General features: G+C 45.8%; 1 protein-coding gene and 1 pseudogene across 1 annotated transcript; one reads left to right on the top strand and one right to left on the bottom strand.

The window, feature by feature from the left end:
* Window positions 1-19,956, top strand: part of LOC141075649 (uncharacterized) — a 112,312-nt pseudogene that overhangs the window by 78,149 nt on the left and 14,207 nt on the right.
* LOC141075627 (uncharacterized) lies at window positions 73-18,391 on the bottom strand. Its single transcript, XM_073562732.1, has 3 exons — window positions 18,377-18,391; window positions 5,389-5,479; window positions 73-1,638 (listed from the first exon to the last, which is right to left on the bottom strand). The coding sequence occupies exons 1-3, from the start codon at window positions 18,389-18,391 to the stop codon at window positions 197-199; spliced, it is 1,548 nt and encodes a 515-aa protein (XP_073418833.1). The 3' UTR covers window positions 73-196.

The raw sequence follows: 19,956 nt of genomic DNA, 5'->3' as shown, positions 1-19,956 counted from the left end.
AGTTTTAGATTTGGAATTAATAAAGTTTAGTTTTATCCTTTTGTCAGCAAACATGAGGAATGACAAGAGACAACCCATTTAAGAAGATTTAATTTTGGTTAAAACTATTCCAACATTATGAACATAAAAAAGGCTTCTCCCCTATGTGACGTCTCTGATGTTTATTAACACTTGATTTCCAAGTATATTTCCCACATTAAGAAAATGAAAAAGGCTTCTCCTCTGTGTGACTGCTCTGATGGCGATCAAGAAGCACTTTCTGGTTAAAATATTTCCCACAATCTGAACAGGAAAAAGGCTTCTTCCCCGTGTGAGTTCTATGGTGATTAGCCAAATTTGATTTCCGGTTAAAACATTTCCTACATTCTGAACATGAAAAAGGTTTCTCCCCTGTGTGAATTCTCTGGTGATTAACCACTTGTGATTTCCGGATAAAACATTTCTTACATTCTGAACATGAAAAAGGTTTCTCCCCTCTGTGAGTTCTTTGGTGCCTAACCAATTCTGATTTGTTGACAAAACATTTCCCACATTCTGAACAGGAAAAAGGCTTCTCCCCTGTGTGAATTCTCTGGTGATTAACCAATTGTGATTTCCGGTTAAAACATTTCCCACATTCTGAACAGGAAAAAGGCTTCTCTCCTGTGTGGATTCTCTGGTGCTTAACACAATCTGATTTACTGTTAAAACATTTCCCACATTCTGAACAGGAAAAAGGCTTCTCCCCTGTGTGAGTTCTAAGGTGACTAATAAGATGCTCTTTCTTGTTAAAACATTTCCCACATTCCGAACAGGAAAAAGGCTTCTCCCCTGTGTGAGTTCTATGGTGAATAACCAAATTTGATTTCCGGTTAAAACATTCCCCACATTCTGAACATGGAAAAGGCTTTTCCCCTGTGTGAATTCTATGGTGACTAATAAGATGCTCTTTCTTGTTAAAACATTTCCCACATTCCAAACAGGAAAAAGGCTTCTCCCCTGTGTGAGTTCTATGGTGATTAACCAAATCTGATTTCCGGTTAAAACATTTCCCACATAATGAACAGGAAAAAGGCTTCTCCCCTGTGTGAGTTTTTTGGTGCCTAACCACTTCTGATCTATTGATAAAACATTTCCCACATTCTGAACAGGAAAAAGGCTTCTCCCCTGTGTGAGTTCTATGGTGATTAACCAATTGTGATTTCCAGTTAAAACATTTCCCACATTCTGAACAGGAAAAAGACTTCTCCCCTGTGTGAGTTCTTTGGTGCCCAACCAATTCTGATTTATCGATAAAACATTTCCCACATTGAGAACATGAAAAAGGCTTCTCTCCTGTGTGAGTTCTCTGGTGAGTAACAAAATGAGATTTCTTGTTAAAACATTTCCCACATTCTGAACATGAAAATGACTTTTTTGCTTTAGGAGCAGTTTGTTTTTTACTGCCTCTTTTGTGACTTTTATTTTCCTTAGTAGTCAGTAATGAATCAGAAGATGGGACCTGTTTCATAGGATAAGATGACAGATCTTTGCTGTAAATGGATGATGGTATATCTGGAGTAATGGCATTCACTTCAGTTGTATCTTGTAGGATCTCAAGATTATCAGATTTAAAAATTGAAGATGTCAGCTGTCCCTCTGATCTCCTGGTACAGTCATCTGCTAAGATAAAAAACATCCTTGAGTTTTATATTTTTAAACATTTCTACTTAAACTGTCCATAAAAATGGCAAGCTATGTAAAAAACTTTAATTATTTACCAAGACAATAACTGTTCACAGTCTAATAGAAAACCTTGTTGGATGAGCCAGTAGTGTGCGGTGTTCAACTGTTTGTTCATTCTGCCTCCCAAATATCAAATAAAAAGAAACCAATCAATGATATGTAGGCAAAAATAATACCAATTCTTATCTCACAAAAAATAAGTCCCCACTCAGGTCCATCATTTGTCAATAGAAAAACAGATAAGGCAGGCTACAGTTAGTGCTATAGTTAGGGTTAGTGTTGGGGTAAAGTTAGGGTTACTTTTAGGTTAAAGTTAGGGTTAGGGTCATGCTAAAGTTAGTTACTGTTAGGCTAAAGAATTAGGCTTTTCTCAATTGTCTCCCCAATAATTTGGTCACGTCAGTCATGTCAGAGATTTCTATTTCCGGAAAAAGAAATAAAAACAAATAAAATGGCCCGTCAGTATTATAGTGCAGAGGAGGCTTATGCACTTTTATGTTCTGACAGTGAAGAAAGTGCAGTGTCAGATGGCGATGTGGATATCGAGGGCTTTAGTAGCAGTGACAGTGATAGCTCAGAAATGAGCAGTGATTCTGGTCCATCCTCACACACAAGGACCAGTACAACAAGAAGGACAAATAGCGCTTCTGGAGAAATGTCTCCAACTCAGGGAACAATGCCCAGTACTAGCGCTGTCCCTAGTGCTCGTGAATTGGCACACACCAATGTCCAAGGGGCTTTGCCTCTTGTTGTAGCATTTCCCAGATGGGAGGCTTCGGATTCGGCTACTCCATTCATCCCTCATTGTAATGCCATTCCTGGTATAAATGTGGAGGTGGAAAATTTGGGACCAATTATTTTTTTAGTTTGTTTCTGACCGATAGCTTGCTAGAGCATATTGTCCTACAGATTTATATGTGTCCCAATTCATCAACCAGAATCCACGATCCTATTATGCTAGGTCAAATTTGTGGACACCAACTAATATCCTAGAAATTAAAACATTTTTAGGACTTACATTCGCTATGTGGCTTGTTAAAGAAATGAGCATTCAGTCCTATTGGTCCAACCGCCCTGTTCAAGTCACACCCTACTTATCTGCGGACATCCAGAAAAATCGTTTGGGAGCTGATAACTCCTTTTTTACAAAAAGGCTGCAATCTGTATGTTGACAACTACTACACCAGCATACCCCTATTTAAAAGTCTGGTTGAACATAACATAGGGGCTTGTGGGACCATTTGGAAAAACCGTCAGGGGTTTCCACAATCATTGGTCAGCAAAAAGTTCTGAAAGGGGCAGTCAGGGGCTTTACACAATGGAGAGCTGCTTGCCCTTAAGTATAAGGATAAAAATGATATTTTTATCCTGAGCTCGATCCACACAGATGCCACAAGGGCCACTGCAGACCAACAGGGATCCACTACTCCAAAACCTGTGTCTGTCATTGACTACAACAAATATATGGGGTGTGGACCTTGCAGATCAGGTTCTACAGCCATACCAGGTATCAAGAAAATCATATGTCTGGTATAAAAAGTTAGTCATGTATTTGTTTCAGGTGGCCACATAGAATTCTTTTGTGTTATACAAAAAAGCCGGAAATGCAGATACTTTCCTTGATTATCAGGAAAAGGTCACTGAAAATCTTGTTTTTGATAATTTTGTCCCCGCCAATCCTTTAGAATCTGAAGATGTGAGAAGACTCACTGAGCGACATTTTATTGCACTCATCCCAGTAACTGAAACAAGAAAGAACCCCAGAGAAGATGTCGTGTATGTTCCTAGAGAGGACTGAGGCATGATCCCCGCTATTATTACCCACAATGCCCATCACTGCCAGCCTTATGCCTCCATGACGGCTTTACAATCTTCCACACAGAACCACGTTTTTGAACTGTTTTGACATTCAAGTATTTGGTTTATTTAGTGACAGACACATTTGAGTAGAGTTGACTTAACAATTTCCGGGGGTAGGTGGGGGAGGTCTCCAGAGACACAAGCTGGGCACAATATGTTATTGTGAGGCTTAGAAAAAAAACTACATCCAGCAAAATGTCACCGGTCATGGCGGCGCCTGCACAGTAGCATCTATAAGTAAGAGATAGAGGCTACTGGACAGGGGCCGGTGGTGTCATTTTGCTGGATGTAATTTTTTTGTAAGCCTCACAATAGCCACAATATTATAGGCATTATCAACAATAATATCAATGCTATTATATGCATTATGTAATAATGGGGGCAGGTCAGTGAGGGGTCAGCGACCTGTCATAAGCCAATACAGATGAATATGTAATCAGAGCACCACATAAAGCCCCGCCCACAGCCCCACCCACAGCCCCGCCCCAGAGCACGAGAATCTCATTAACTGAAAGCTACAAATACAGATTACACAACAGTAAACCAGAGTAGCCCTCATTTATGGTGGACCATTGGAGCTACTATGAATCCTGACCAGAAGATTAGAGAAAATAATATTGCTCCCCATTTCAGGAGAGATTGTGCAGTAATCTGAATTCCTTAGGATCAGAAACAATGTAATTTATGACGTGGAGTGACTCCATGACACCAGGGCTGGAGCCAACACATCTCCTGCAGGCGGGAATAAATGTATATTACAGCCATCAGCCACGCACAGCTTAGAGATCTATCAGGGCACCGGTGGAATGTTTGTCCTGTAGATTATCACAATCCTCCTGGAAGTTAGTTGGTTTTAATACAAATTGAAAAGTCAGGATAAAGGGAAACTCTGCTGCTATTGGACAGAAATTCACACTTGGCCTCACTGCACATTTACTGTTGTCGCTCATAAAAGGGAAGTTTGGCCAGAAAGACTGGACCTGGTCTTGTAGGGACCATAATACATTCAGCAGCACAAAAGGGAGAGAAGATTCATCCGATAAGATCTCAGGGATCTAGGAAGCCAACAGCATCATTACCCTCCGCTTTCTCTTACAGGCCCAGCATAAGATTTTTCTTCAAGTGATTTTCTATCTTGTCAGCACATTCTACGTACGCTGTCATTTGGCTTTATAGTTACAGATCTGGGCAGGTAACGGTCAGCGTCTCCTAATGTGAAGGAGAGAATGGCTAAGGAAATCAACTATTAAATCTTATATAAGTCAGTTCACATATGGTGTACCAAGATGGCGTCTGTGTCTTCAGACAACACCCTGGAATGAATCCTTGGAATGCAGAAGCTGAGATACTGGATACCATATATGGAAGTGAAGCTGAAATGGACCTATCATAGACTGACACTGGCTACTCAGAAGATTGTGTGACACCCATTTCCTGTCTCTCTGTCATAAGAATAAACTTCAGTTGTGTGCAAGCCTTTCCTGAGAAAAGAGTAGACATCTAACTCTGTGTTCGGTGTGACTCTTTAAGCGCGCACTCGGCCTATATTAGGTCAGGTACAAGCAATCACATAGATCTCGCTTTAAGGGATCACCCTCACATTAATCCCAGGGGGTAGGTGGATACTCCAGGTTATAAGTTCTATAAAAAAGGTCTTTCAATGCCCAAAGTCATTTGAACAGTTTTGGGTGGAGGAGAATGTTGTGGTGTAGAGGCAAAATGGTGATCATGGTAATACGGCCGGACTACACCACCGATAAAGCAGCCACAGCCGGTGACTGAGAGGAATCTGTGACTTCTCTGCATTCAGTGGTTACTACTCACCTGGGTAGTCATATGTGGGAATCTCCTCTTTACACCGCTCATCACCCCTCACATATGTCTCTGTAGTATTAATATGGGTCAGATCTTCACCCTGAAACAAATATTGTAAAAGTCACAGACAGACGGAGAAGTCCCATCTATGATCAGCTCTAATCCTGCCATCTCCACCGTTCTCATTATACAAGTATAAAACATGTAATACTGGTGGATAAAACAAGACTGAGCACAAGACCATCACAGCCGTCTACACATCATAGGGGAGATCTCCTGACACCTTCTCTCCATCTACCTGATGATCCTGGGGAGCACTGGGATCTTCTTGTTTACAGTCCTGTGGAAGAAGAGGACGGGGACATCTCTCTGGTGTTGTCCTCTTACTGGATAGATCTGGAGGAAACACATACAGGGACTGAATTCATTCTTTACATACAGATAATTATAGGCCGTGTGTATTTAGTCCTATTACCTGGTGATGTGAGGGGCTGGGGAACCTCCATTATGACGTCCTTGTACAGATCTCTGTGTCCTTCTAAATACTCCCACTCCTCCATGGAGAAATAGACAGCGACATCCTGACACCTTATAGGAACCTGATACATAGAATGATACCGTCATCCCCTCGATCCCTTCATAGTGTTACTGTATAATGTCCCAGCATTCCCAGCAGTGTCACCTCTACAGTCAGCAGCTCAATCATCTTGTAGATGAGTTCTAGGATCTTCTGGTCATTGATGTCCTCATGGATCAGGGGGTGAGGTGGAGGCCCCGTGATTGGGCTCAGGGGTCTTCCACATCCCTCAGACACAGGGTCCTGACAGCGATCACTAGAGGTCTTCTTCACCACTGTGTAATCCTGGTTATGGAGAGACACATTAATAAATCTCACTACAGACATTTCCAGAGTCCTCACCTCTCCAGTTCTGTCCATGTCTTATTCCCATAGATAAGAATGATGTAATGTGACGTCATCAGAATCTCTCACCTCTCCAGTGAGACGGAAGAGGATCTCTAGGGTGAGGTGTAACATCCTCTCCGCCATCTTGTCTCTGTCCATATCCATCCTTGATGGGTAAATCAGGAAAATTCTCTTCTGTAGAAGATCTTCACTGAGAGGATCCGATATTGTAGAGACCTGAATGAGAAGAAGATGATCCGATGTAACATCATAAGAATCCTGTGTAATAATACAATTACTGGAGATAATAAGGGAAACATATGAGGAGATTTATTATCTTACAGGGTTTAGTTTTCTTCCCTGACATCTACTAATAAAACCTATATATTTAGGCCACAGACAACAAGCAGTTTCCACCTCGGAGTCGGCAGCTGAACACGTTCCTCATAGACTCATCTTCCATAACGCTAATTCTCGTCTCATTACCGACACTGGAATCGGCATTAGCAATACTGCAGGAGAGATTCATTACACGCGACATGAGAAATAACTCCTTCATGATGAGGACGACATCTTCATCTTCTACTGCGGCTCTAGAGACAGATTTGGCCAGAGTCGGTCACTGCCTCCATCCCCACCGGCCGTCTATATGAAGGTTTCCCGTCTTCCCCGCACTGGAATCTTCTCTCACGTTAGATCTCAGCTCTGAGTCACACACAGAAGTTTGAGGCTTTTAGAAAAGATTTTTTGCTTCCACAAACACAACGGACAGAAATGATCTGACCCCAAAGTCTCCATGTACAGTGATTTATGGGGTTTATTTCTGGCCTTAGGCTTTCCTATATTACAAGAAAAACTCCAGAAAAAGCCGATATTAAAATGTTTCTAAAGAAAATTGGCTCCAACAATTCTTGTAAGAAGAAAAAATATGTAAAAAGCAGAAGATACATTTTATAATTTTTAACATGTTAAACATTTATTAAAAGGAAATTAATCTTTTTGGGCCCCAGAACATAGATGTACACCGCAGGGACGGCACAGATGAGGCGGCAACAAAAACCCTGACAGTTTCACCACTTGCTGCTGTGAAAAGCAAATATGACATCTAAGAAGGTGTGACAGAGTTCGGCTGAATGCCCCCTGCCTCCAAGTACTCGATAGTATGGGGCGTCCTAGTTACTCCGATACTTACATGCCTAATAATGGTGTCTGGGCTGCAATGTATGAAGGTCTATTAGGCCGGGCCAGAGGCAGCGTCCAATAAGTTACCTTATAACGCCCCCATACACATTAGACTAAAGCTCCATGAAAGCACTGATTTCGGGGGGTTTGGCCGACCATATAATGTATTTGGGGGCCTCCTGACAGATGATGTCAGGGCAGAGAAGGATCTGGCATCCTGAATTTCAGAGGATAATCCGTTTGTTCTTCCTGTAGATAATCCTCCTCTAGAGGAGTCTGGAGGCGACTCTCTCATACAGACCACAGGAAAGCTGGAATATTTGTGTGTATGGGGGAGTCGGGAGAGATAGCCATCTGCCAAATGACCGTTCAGCCAACTCTGATCTCATGTGTATGGGGCCGTTAGTATTACACTGACAGGCAGTGATGATACACAGCACTACAGTAGTACAGGGCATCACCGGAGCCATCAGAGGCTTGTATGTTGTGTGATCGCACTGATCAGAGGTGTTTAAAAAAGGTTTAAAGTAGAAAAAAATATCACAGTTTCAGCAACAAGAAATATCCGTCACTATATGGAAAGCAGAGTCACTGCACAATGTTAGTTACGTCACGTCCATAACTACTTTATTATACTCTATTATCCTGTACACAGTGGAGTAGATAGAAATCACAGATCACACAGCAATAGCTGGAATTGGACCATCCAACGTAAAGAAAAAAAATCTCTCTCTCTATATACACTGTTCAAAAAAATAAAGGGAACACTTAAACAACAGAATATGACTCCAAGTAAATCAAACTTCTGTGAAATCAAACTGTCCACTTAGGAAGCAACACTGATTGACAATCAATTTCACATGCTGTTGTGCAAATGGAATAGACAACAGATGGAAATTATTGGCAATTATCAAGACACCCTCAATAAAGGAGTGGTTCTGCAGGTGGGGACCACAGACCACATCTCAGTACCAATGCTTCTGGCTGATGTTTTGGTCACTTTTGAATGTTGGTTGTGCTTTCACACTCGTGGTAGCATGAGACGGACTCTACAACCCACACAAGTGGCTCAGGTAGTGCAGCTCATCCAGGATGGCACATCAATGCGAGCTGTGGCAAGAAGGTTTGCTGTGTCTGTCAGCGTAGTGTCCAGAGGCTGGAGGCACTACCAGGAGACAGGCCGGTACACCAGGAGATGTGGAGGGGGTCGTATGAAGGCATCAACCCAGCAGCAGGACCGCTACCTCCACCTTTATGCAAGGAGGAACAGGAGGAACACTGCCAGAGCCCTGCAAAATGATCTTCAGCAGGCCACAAATGTTCATGTGTCTGCACAAACGGTTAGAAACTGACTCCATGAGGATGGTCTGAGGGCCCGACGTCCACAGATGGGGGTTGTGCTCACAGCCCAACACCGTACACGACGCTTGGCATTTGCCACAGAACACCAGGATTGGCAAATTCACCACTGGCGCCCTGTGCTCTTCACAGATGGAAGCAGGTTCACACTGAGCACATGTGACAGCCGTGACAGAGTCTGGAGACGCCGTGGAGAGCGATCTGCTGCCTGCAACACCCTTCAGCATGACCGGTTTGGCAGTGGTCAGTAATGGTGCGGGGTGGCATTTCTTTGGAGGCCACACGATGTTGGGCTGTGAGCACAACCCCCATGGAGACACAATTGTGCCTTTACCTGGAGATAAATTCCCAGTGGGGGCAATTTCCAAAATGCAATAACTTAAGTGGGGAATTCAGCTCTTTTCTCACTTAAGGGATCTGTATATGGAGTCTACAAACTACAGTGGGAAATAAGGATTTGTTACGCTGCCAATTTTGGGGCTAAAGTCACATTTTTGTGAGGAAATAAAGCAAAATTGTCATTTTTTCCTTCCACATTGCTTAAATTCCTGTCACACTATCCGAATTCAGATATTGCCCTGTCAGAAAGGAGAATACAGGGAGCAAAAGGGTTAATAGGACTCACAGGAGGAACCGGCCCAGAAAGCAGAAGATCCAGGAGTGTCTGCCACATATATGACTGCTCTGCGCACACAGGACCTGTGATGAGGTCACAGGAGGGGAGGAGTCAGGGGTCACATGATCAGGGGCCTCAGTGTGTGCAGGACTCAGTGTGCTGGAGCGCTCCCGATAATCAGCTGCGTGTGTCGCGCTGTGTGATAGTCACAGCACCTGCATGGAGAGCGACACATGCAGCTGATTATCGGGAGCGCTCCAGGGATCCGGGGTCCCGATGCAGCTATTCGGTAAGGCCTGTTTCACACATCAGTTTTTTGTTCAGTCAAAATCCGCTAAAATGGCGGATAGCGGATCCGTTCCTGTACTGACCACAACGTTTGTCACCGGACCGTTATTTTAACGGATCCGTCAAAGGAAGAATTTTAAAGGAACCGCTGCACGGGGAAGGGGAGAAGGAGAGAGAGAGCGAGAGAAATTTTTCAGCCGCCAGAACAGAGTTTAGGGTTAAATTTCCGGCTGAGTGAAGTCTTTCGGGCATGCGCAGTGAGAAGTGCAGATCCTGCCGCCCGAAAAAACGTTGCATGGTCCGTTCGGGCTTTATTCTCATTTGCACAAGGAAAGACTAGAAGCAATGGGATGAAACTGAATGGGAGGAGACACAGATTAGATATTAGAAAAAACTTTTTGACTGTTAGAGTGATCAATGAGTGGAACAGGCTGCCACGAGAAGTGGTGAGTTCTCCTTCAATGGAAGTCTTCAAACAGAGGCTGGACAGACATCTGACTGGGATGATTTAGCGAATCCTGCTTTGAGCAGGAGGTTGGACCAGATGGCCCAGGAGGTCCCTTCCAACTCTACGATTCTATGATTCTATGTCGGCGGACTTCAAAATTTTGGTGGATCCGCAAAAAGACGGATCCATCGGATGGCCATCTGTCAAGATCCACCAGTAATGCAACTCAATGGGAAGAAAAACGGATCTGTCAAGAAAAATGGCGGATCCGTTTTTTTTTGCAAAACAGCGGACTTTGACTGATGGACACAAACGGATGTGTGAAACAGGCCTAAGCGATATTAGCCAATAACAACTTCTCCGACGATATTCGCTCATCTCTAGTAATAACAGATCAAAGGAATTCACCGAACTTTTCATTAAGTTTAATAGCGAGACCCTATTAAATAATGAGCACCAGCGGGATGAAGCATTGACAGCGGCATGTAAAAGTGTGGGCGCCCCGGGTCAAAATGACTGTTATTGTGAGCAGTAGTAAGATGAAGATGAAATGATCTCTAAAAGGCCGAACCTCTAAGATAACACATGGCCTTTGTATTTTAGGCTAAAATAATAATAAAACATATACAGTATATATATATATATATATATATATATATATATATATATATAGACTTTTTTACAATTTCATAATTGCAAAAAGGAAAAAAGGGCGATGCAAAACTTTGGGCACCCTTGGAGATTTGTGTACTGAGATAATTTTGACCAAGGTTTCACACCTTAATTAGCTTGTTAGGGTTATGGTGAGATCACATGGTGACCAAGAGCTACAGTCTGAGGAAAGGGCTAAAAAGCCTTCACTAGACCCCTGTACAGCTGTATAATGAGGCCCAGGCTTTATAGTGAAGGGACAGGAGTGAGGGCCTGTTCCCAGGTGCTACAGTCTGAGGAAAGGGCTAAAAAGCCTTCACTAGACCCCTGTACAGCTGTATAATGAGACCCAGGCTTTATAGTGAAGGGACAAGAGTGAGGGCCTGTTCCCAGGAGCTACAGTCTGAGGAAAGGGCTGAAAAGCCTTCACTAGACCCCTGTACAGCTGTATAATGAGGCCCAGGCTTTATAGTGAAGGGACAGGAGTGAGGGTCTGTGCCCAGAAGCTACAGTCTGAGGAAAGGGCTAAAAAGCCTTCACTAGACCCCTGTACAGCTGTATAATGAGGTCCAGGCTTTATAGTGAAGGGACAGGAGTGAGGGACTGTGCCCAGGAGCTACAGTCTGAGGAAAGGGCTAAAAAGCCTTCACTAGACCCCTGTACAGCTGTATAATGAGGCCCAGGCTTTATAGTGAAGGGACAGGAGTGAGGGTCTGTGCCCAGGAGCTACAGTCTGAGGAAAGGGCTAAAAAGCCTTCACTAGACCCCTGTACAGCTGTATAATGAGGTCCAGGCTTTATAGTGAAGGGACAGGAGTGAGGGTCTGTGCCCAGGAGCTACAGTCTGAGGAAAGGGCTAAAAAGCCTTCACTAGACCCCTGTACAGCTGTATAATGAGGTCCAGGCTTTATAGTGAAGGGACAGGAGTGAGGGTCTGTGCCCAGGAGCTACAGTCTGAGGAAAGGGCTAAAAAGCCTTCACTAGACCCCTGTACAGCTGTATAATGAGGCCCAGGCTTTATAGTGAAGGGACAGGAGTGAGGGCCTGTTCCCAGGAGCTACAGTCTGAGGAAAGGGCTAAAAAGCCTTCACTAGACCCCTGTACAGCTGTATAATGAGGCCCAGGCTTTATAGTGAAGGGACAAGAGTGAGGGCCTGTTCCCAGGAGCTACAGTCTGAGGAAAGGGCTAAAAAGCCTTCACTAGACCCCTGTACAGCTGTATAATGAGGCCCAGGCTTTATAGTGAAGGGACAGGAGTGAGGGCCTGTTCCCAGGAGCTACAGTCTGAGGAAAGGGCTAAAAAGCCTTCACTAGACCCCTGTACAGCTGTATAATGAGACCCAGGCTTTATAGTGAAGGGACAAGAGTGAGGGCCTGTTCCCAGGAGCTACAGTCTGAGGAAAGGGCTGAAAAGCCTTCACTAGACCTCTGTACAGCTGTATAATGAGGCCCAGGCTTTATAGTGAAGGGACAGGAGTGAGGGTCTGTGCCCAGGAGCTACAGTCTGAGGAAAGGGCTAAAAAGCCTTCACTAGACCCCTGTACAGTTGTATAATGAGGTCCAGGCTTTATAGTGAAGGGACAGGAGTGAGGGTCTGTGCCCAGGAGCTACAGTCTGAGGAAAGGGCTAAAAAGCCTTCACTAGACCCCTGTACAGCTGTATAATGAGGCCCAGGCTTTATAGTGAAGGGACAGGAGTGAGGGCCTGTTCCCAGGAGCTACAGTCTGAGGAAAGGGCTAAAAAGCCTTCACTAGACCCCTGTACAACTGTATAATGAGGCCCAGGCTTTATAGTGAAGGGACAGGAGTGAGGGCCTGTTCCCAGGAGCTACAGTCTGAGGAAAGGGCTAAAAAGCCTTCACTAGACCCCTGTACAGCTGTATAATGAGGTCCAAGCTTTATAGTGAAGGGACAGGAGTGAGGGTCTGTGCCCAGGAGCTACAGTCTGAGGAAAGGGCTAAAAAGCCTTCACTAGACCCCTGTACAGCTGTATAATGAGGCCCAGGCTTTATAGTGAAGGGACAGGAGTCAGGGCCTGTTCCCAGGAGCTACAGTCTGAGGAAAGGGCTAAAAAGCCTTCACTAGACCCCTGTACAGCTGTATAATGAGGCCCAGGCTTTATAGTGAAGGGACAGGAGTGAGGGCCTGTTCCCAGGAGCTACAGTCTGAGGAAAGGGCTAAAAAGCCTTCACTAGACCCCTGTACAGCTGTATAATGAGGCCCAGGCTTTATAGTGAAGGGACAGGAGTGAGGGTCTGTTCCCAGGAGCTACAGTCTGAGGAAAGGGCTAAAAAGCCTTCACTAGACCCCTGTACAGCTGTATAATGAGGCCCAGGCTTTATAGTGAAGGGACAGGAGTGAGGGCCTGTTCCCAGGAGCTACAGTCTGAGGAAAGGGGCTAAAAAGCCTTCACTAGACCCCTGTACAGCTGTATAATGAGGCCCAGGCTTTATAGGGAAGGGACAGGAGGGAGAAAAGTGGGGAAAGGAGCCAGAAGAGCCGGACTGCCCATCACTAACCTGCAGAGCCGCACTCCACATATATGGCTGCTCTGTGCACAGGACCTGTGATGAGGTCACAGGAGGGGAGGAGTCAGGGGTCACATGATCTCCGGAGTGCAGACCTCCATGGAGCCTTCTCCTCAGTGACATTCCCGCCATTATTCGCCCCTCACTACTGGCACAATTACCCCGCGCCGCCTTCTCTACACAGTGTTATGTGTGGAATGTAACGTGTGATTTCTCTGGAGGGAAATAGACCCCACACAGGAGGGAATTCTCACCGGTTACCGGCCGTCTACTATATGGCGGCATATGATTGTGCTATCGACTCCACACCAGGAGCTAAAATGCCCAAATCTCTAATGTAACCGCTATAAGAGAAGATATAACAAATTTCCCCTAAACTCACACAGCGGAGGAGGCCTCACTTGGAGCAATGTGACTCGCGCACAGAAAATCTATTCCCGGTTCTGTGATAAGTTATCGGCCAACAGGAAGAAGAAAGGTCTGAATTACAGCCCAGACTGGAGGAGAAACTGCAGGAGTGAGAATTGGCCAATCAGCGCTCTTCACCCCTATACTTATCTACACAAACACAAGATATGAAATGACAATTAGACGCCATTCTCACCACCAGAACGGAGAGGCGCTAACTTGGAGTAAAGCCGCGTTTTATCACCATGCCAATAAGCCTAATAAGATGCCGCTCGTAAGCTCAGAATGAGAGAGTCACTGCATATAATCTCCTCTATAAAAGACCCTAAGGGTCAGCTCTCAGCCCACCCCGATGTCATGTATAGCACTTATAATGAATACCCCAGAGTTTGTATTCGCCCCACAATCACCCCCCCCTCACTACTGGAGTCATTCCTTCACACACTACATCTACCTAACCTGACTGAGTCCGCGGCACAACAACTCCATTTTCACATCTCTGAGGAGGAAATAGTTTCATCAATCAAAAACTAAAAAGAGGAAAGGCCCCGGGGCCGGATGGTCTTACAGCAATATATTATAAAAAATGCAGCGATGTGCTGACACCACATATAAAAACCTCTGTAATTCACTACTAAATGGCTCACAGCTGCCCCCTGAGTTCTACGTGGCGCATGTAACCGTAATCCCTAATCCTAAGAAAGATCATCTCACAACAAATTATAGACCTATATCCCTCTTATACATTGACTTCAAAATCTTTACATCCATTGTGACTAACAGGACCAATAAAATCCTCCCTCACCTCATCCATCGGGATCAGGTTGGTTTTATACCAGCGTGACAGGCCCCAGATAATATTAGGAGAGCGTTAAATATTATTCATACAACTAACCTACAGCGAAAGCGACTTCTCCTGCTTGCATTAGATACTGAGAGGGCTTTCGATTCGGTGTCCTGGACATATCTCTTTACGGTTCTATCGGAAGTCGGATTCTCCCCTAAACTTATAAAGTGCCTCCAATTGTTATATGATAGCCCTATCGCTTATGTAAAACTCCCGTCACCACATCACCCTCCAATTAATATTCAGAGGGTACCAGGCAGGGCTGTCCTCTATCTCCGGATCTTTTTGCACTTGTAATGGAACCCATTGTGGAAGCAATAAGGAGAGATCAGAATATCCTGGGCCCTGAGAATATGGGAGACCAATATAAAGTCAGCCTCTTTGCGGATGATCTCCTGCTAACATTAATACGTCCCCACACTACACTCCCTCACTTGTTTTCCCTCCTTCACGAATTTGAGAAGATCTCAGGGTTAAAGATTAACATTGATAAATCCGAAGCATTATTTGTAAATTTTCCTAAGAGCAAACTAATATAGCCTCCCATTTTGGGTTTATACACAAAGAACATTATCTAACATATCTGGGTATCAACTTAACAGCCAAGAGGTCACCTCTGTTTAGGTGGAATTACTCTCCACTGATCCAAAACTTCCAGAGGGACCTGGATAGATGGGCTTCCTCAAAGTTATCCTGGCTCGGCAGAACACATGCACTAAAAATGGTGTCACTGCCTCGCTTCTTATATCTATTTAGGTCCCTCCCAATTATGGTACCAGCCAGAACGTTCACTCATTTACACTCTGTGATGTCTAAGTTTCTTTGGCTAGGAAAACAACCCAGAATTGTGCAAAAACTTATGTTCCGTCACAGAAAAGAAGGGGGTTTATCCCTCCCTAATTTTACACTTTATTACAAGTCGGCACAGATTGCTCCATTAATAAGTGCGTGTTCATATCCCAATAGTCCGAGATGGGTTATTCTGGAATCATTTCTCTCCAAACCATTCTCTTTATCAGGCCTAATGTGGACCACAGACCGACTTCCACGGGGGTTAATGAATGTGGCTCCTTTTACAGTCCACTCGTTGCTTCTTTGGAGGAAAGTTTAAATATAACTTACAATCAAGCCCTTCTCCCCTGACAGCTATATTACAAAACCCCATGTTCCCGCCAGGCCTTGAGACACAAATGTTTTCTTGGTGGAAGCTGAAAGGTATTCATATACTTAAACATTTGTGTTCCCCATTTAATATCTTACTTGACAGACAGGAATTTGTTCAAAAATTTGAACCTCCAGTTAGGGAGGTAATGCGACTGAACCAGATCTTCCACTTTGCAAAGCAGATCCTCCCGAGCGGTACTACTCTCAGGGCAACCAGTTTTGAAAATAAATGTCTAAATGACCCTTTGGGCAGGGGAACGATCTCATTGATCTACTATGCTATAAATTCTCCACAAAATGATAAAAAATTGAAGTATATGTTACAATGGGAGGAGGATTTGGGGTTTGAACAGTCAATTGATGAATGGTATCGTAGCTGTGACACCCTATCATGAGGTAGTCACCAGACTTCCCTTGTGGAGACCTTCTTAAAACTATTGCACAGAGTCTATTATGTACAGGAAAAAATTCACAGCATTTTTCCTAAAATCTCGGGAGACTGTTTTGGGGCTGTGGAATATCTGGTGACATGAGACATATTTGATGGTCTTGTACGGTGGTTTCTGAGCTTTGGGAGAAGGTGAAGTGTCTGATAGCACAGATGTATGGTGGACCGGTTGTTCTGGAATCTTCTACCCTTTTACTGGGAACCAGGCCTTCCCGGCTTCCAGAAAGCTTTCAGAAGCTAGTAAACTACTTATGTATGGCCACTAAAATCCACATTGCGGCAAAGTGGAAGTCGCCCTCCCTGCCAATATCTATGGTGAAACAGAAGATGAACGACATTATGTTACTCTCATTTGTGGCCCCAGCGTTTCTCGTAGAATAAATCCCTTTCTCACACAGTCCTGTAGTAATGACTTTGTTCTCACGTTTTGTAGGAGGGTTCGTCTGACTCCATCTTATGTTATCAGTATAAGTGCGAGAGATGAGAGACCGACGACCGCAGTTTTACCGTGTGTGTCCGGCGTCAGTTCTACAGGGTGAGATATGTGGGGTCTGTGACCGAAGCTGGGGGTATATGGGTGTATACAGCATACACAGAGGGGTCTGTGACCGAAGCTGGGGGTATACAGGTGTATACAGCATACACAGAGGGGTCTGCGACCAAAGCTGGGAGTACACAGAGGGGTCCACACAAACGCAGCTCCGCTCCGTACACCTCGTACACACACAGCGCTGCTCGGTACATCTCGTACACACACGGCTCCACAACTCCGTACACCTCGCGCACAAGCGGCTCCACCACTCCGTACACCTCGCGCACACGCGGCTCCGCTCCGTACACCACGCGCACACGCGGCTCCGCTCCATACACCTCGCACACACAGAGCTCCGCTCCATACACCTCGCACACACAGAGCTCCGCTCCGTATACCTCGCACACACAGAGCTCCGCTCCGTACACCTCGTACACACAGAGCTCCGCTCCGTTCATCTCGTACACATACGGCTCCGCTCCGTTCACCTCGTACACACGCGGCTCCACTCCGTACACCTCGTACACACGCGGCTCCGCTCCGTACACCTCGTACACAGATGGCTCTGCTCCGTACACCTCGTACACACATGGCTCCACTCCGTACACCTCGTACACACGCGGCTCCGCTCCGTACACCTCGTACACACACGGCTCCGTGTCGTACACCTCGTACACACACGGCTCCGCTCCGTACACACACGCGGCTCCGCTCCGTACACCTCGTACACACGCGGCTCCGCTCCGTACACCTCGTACACACACGGCTCCGCGCCGTACACCTCGTACACACGCGGCTCCGCTCCGTACACACACAGCTCAGCTCCGTACACCTCGTACACACGCGGCTCCGCTCCGTACACCTCGTACACACGCGGCTCCGCTCCGTACACCTCGTACACACGCGGCTCCGCTCCGTACACCTCGTACACACGCGGCTCCGCTCCGTACACCTCGTACACACGCGACTCCGCTCCGTACACCTCGTACACACGCGGCTCCGCTCCGTACACCTCGTACACACACGGCTCCGCGCCGTACACCTCGTACACACGCGGCTCCGCTCCGTACACCTCGTACACACGCGGCTCCGTACACCTCGTACACACACGGCTCCGCTCCGTACACCTCGTACACATGCGGCTCCGCTCCGTACACCTCGTACACACACGGCTCCGCTCCGTACACCTCGTACACACACAGCTCCGCTCCGTACACCTCGTACACACGCGGCTCCGCTCCGTACACCTCATACACACGCGGCTCTGCTCCGTACACCTCGTACACACACAGCTCCGCTCCGTACACCTCGTACACACGCGGCTCCTCTCCATACACCCTGTAAACCCCTCCTGACCCCACACAGAAACTTCCCCTCATCCGGCACCATGACAACCAGCACACACTGAGGCCCCTGATCATGTGACCCCCTGACTCCTCCCCTCCTGTGACCTCATCACAGGTCCTGTGTGCACAGAGCAGTCATATATGTGGCGGACACTCCTGGACCTTCTGCTTTCTGGGCTGGTTCCTCCTGTGAGTCCTATTAACCCTTTCTCCCCCTGTGTTATTCTTTCCTTAGTTTCCCTGTCTCTGTGTTTCGGGTCGTTGTTCTGTTCGAAGACCCAGCCTCCACCCATCTTCAATGCTGTTACTGAGAGAAGGAGGTTGTTGGCCAAAATCTCCCGGTACATGACCCCATCCATCCTTTCTTCAATACGTTGCAGTTGTCCTGTCCCCTTTACAGAAAAGCCCCCCCAAAGTATGATGTTTCCCCCACTGTGTTCTTGGGGTTGTACCCATATATTACATATAGATGGAAGATTCCAGTGCGGGGAAGACGGGAAACCTTCATATAGACGGCCGGTGGGGATGGAGGCAGTGACCGACTCTGGCCACATCTGTCTCTAGAGCCGCAGTAGAAGATGAAGATGTCGTCCTCATCATGAAGGAGTTATTTCTCATGTCGCGTGTAATGAATCTCTCCTGCAGTATTGCTAATGCCGATTCCAGTGTCGGTAATGAGACGAGAATTAGCGTTATGGAAGATGAGTCTATGAGGAACGTGTTCAGCTGCCGACTCCGAGGAGGAAACTGCTTGTTGTCTGTGGCCTAAATATATAGGTTTTATTAGTAGATATCAGGAAAGAAAACTAAACCCTGTAAGATAATAAATCTCCTCCTATGTTTCCCTTATTATCTCCAGTAATTGTATTATTACACAGGATTCTTATGATGTTACATCGGATCATCTTCTTCTCATTCAGGTCTCTACAATATCGGATCCTCTCAGTGAAGATCTTCTACAGAAGAGAAATTTCCTGATTTACCCATCAAGGATGGATATGGACAGAGACAAGATGGCGGAGAGGATATTACACCTCACCCTAGAGATCCTCTTCCGTCTCACTGGAGAGGTGAGAGATTCTGATGACGTCACATTACATCATTCTTATCTATGGGAATAACAGATGGACAGAACTGGAGAGGTGAGGACTCCGGAAATGTCTGTAGTGAGATTTATTAATGTGTCGCTCCATAACCAGGATTACACAGTGGTGAAGAAGACCTCTAGTGATCGCTGTCAGGACCCTGTGTCTGAGGGATGGGGAAGACCCCTGAGCCCAATCACGGGGCCTCCACCTCACCCCCTGACCCATGAGGACATCAATGACCAGAAGATCCTAGAACTCATCTACAAGATGATTGAGCTGCTGACTGGAGAGGTGACACTGCTGGGAATGCTGGGACATTATACAGTAACGCTATGAAGGGATCGGGGGGATGACGGTATCATTGTATGTGTCAGGTTCCTATAAGGTGTCAGGATGTCGCTGTCTATTTCTCCATGGAGGAGTGGGAGTATGTAGAAGGACACAGAGAGCTGTACAAGAACGTCATAATGGAGGTTCCCCAGCCCCTCACATCACCAGGTAATAGACAGGACTAAATACACACGGCCTATAATTATCTGTATGTAGAGAATGAATTCAGTCCCTGTATGTGTTTCCTCCAGATCTATCCAGTAAGAGGACAACACCAGAGAGATGTCCCCATCCTCTTCTTCTACAGGACTGTAACCAAGAAGATCCCAGTGCTCCCCAGGATCTTCAGGTAGATGGAGAGAAGGTGTCAGGAGATCTCCCCTATGATGTGTAGACGGCTGTGAAGGTCTTGTGCTCAGTCTTGTTTTATCCACCAGTAT

Source organism: Dendrobates tinctorius, unplaced genomic scaffold, assembly GCF_039654945.1.
Source record: "Dendrobates tinctorius isolate UK_male_01 unplaced genomic scaffold, ASM3965494v1 ptg000366l, whole genome shotgun sequence".
NCBI lineage: Eukaryota > Metazoa > Chordata > Amphibia > Anura > Dendrobatidae > Dendrobates > Dendrobates tinctorius.
This window is presented reverse-complemented; position numbering and strand designations above follow the sequence as displayed.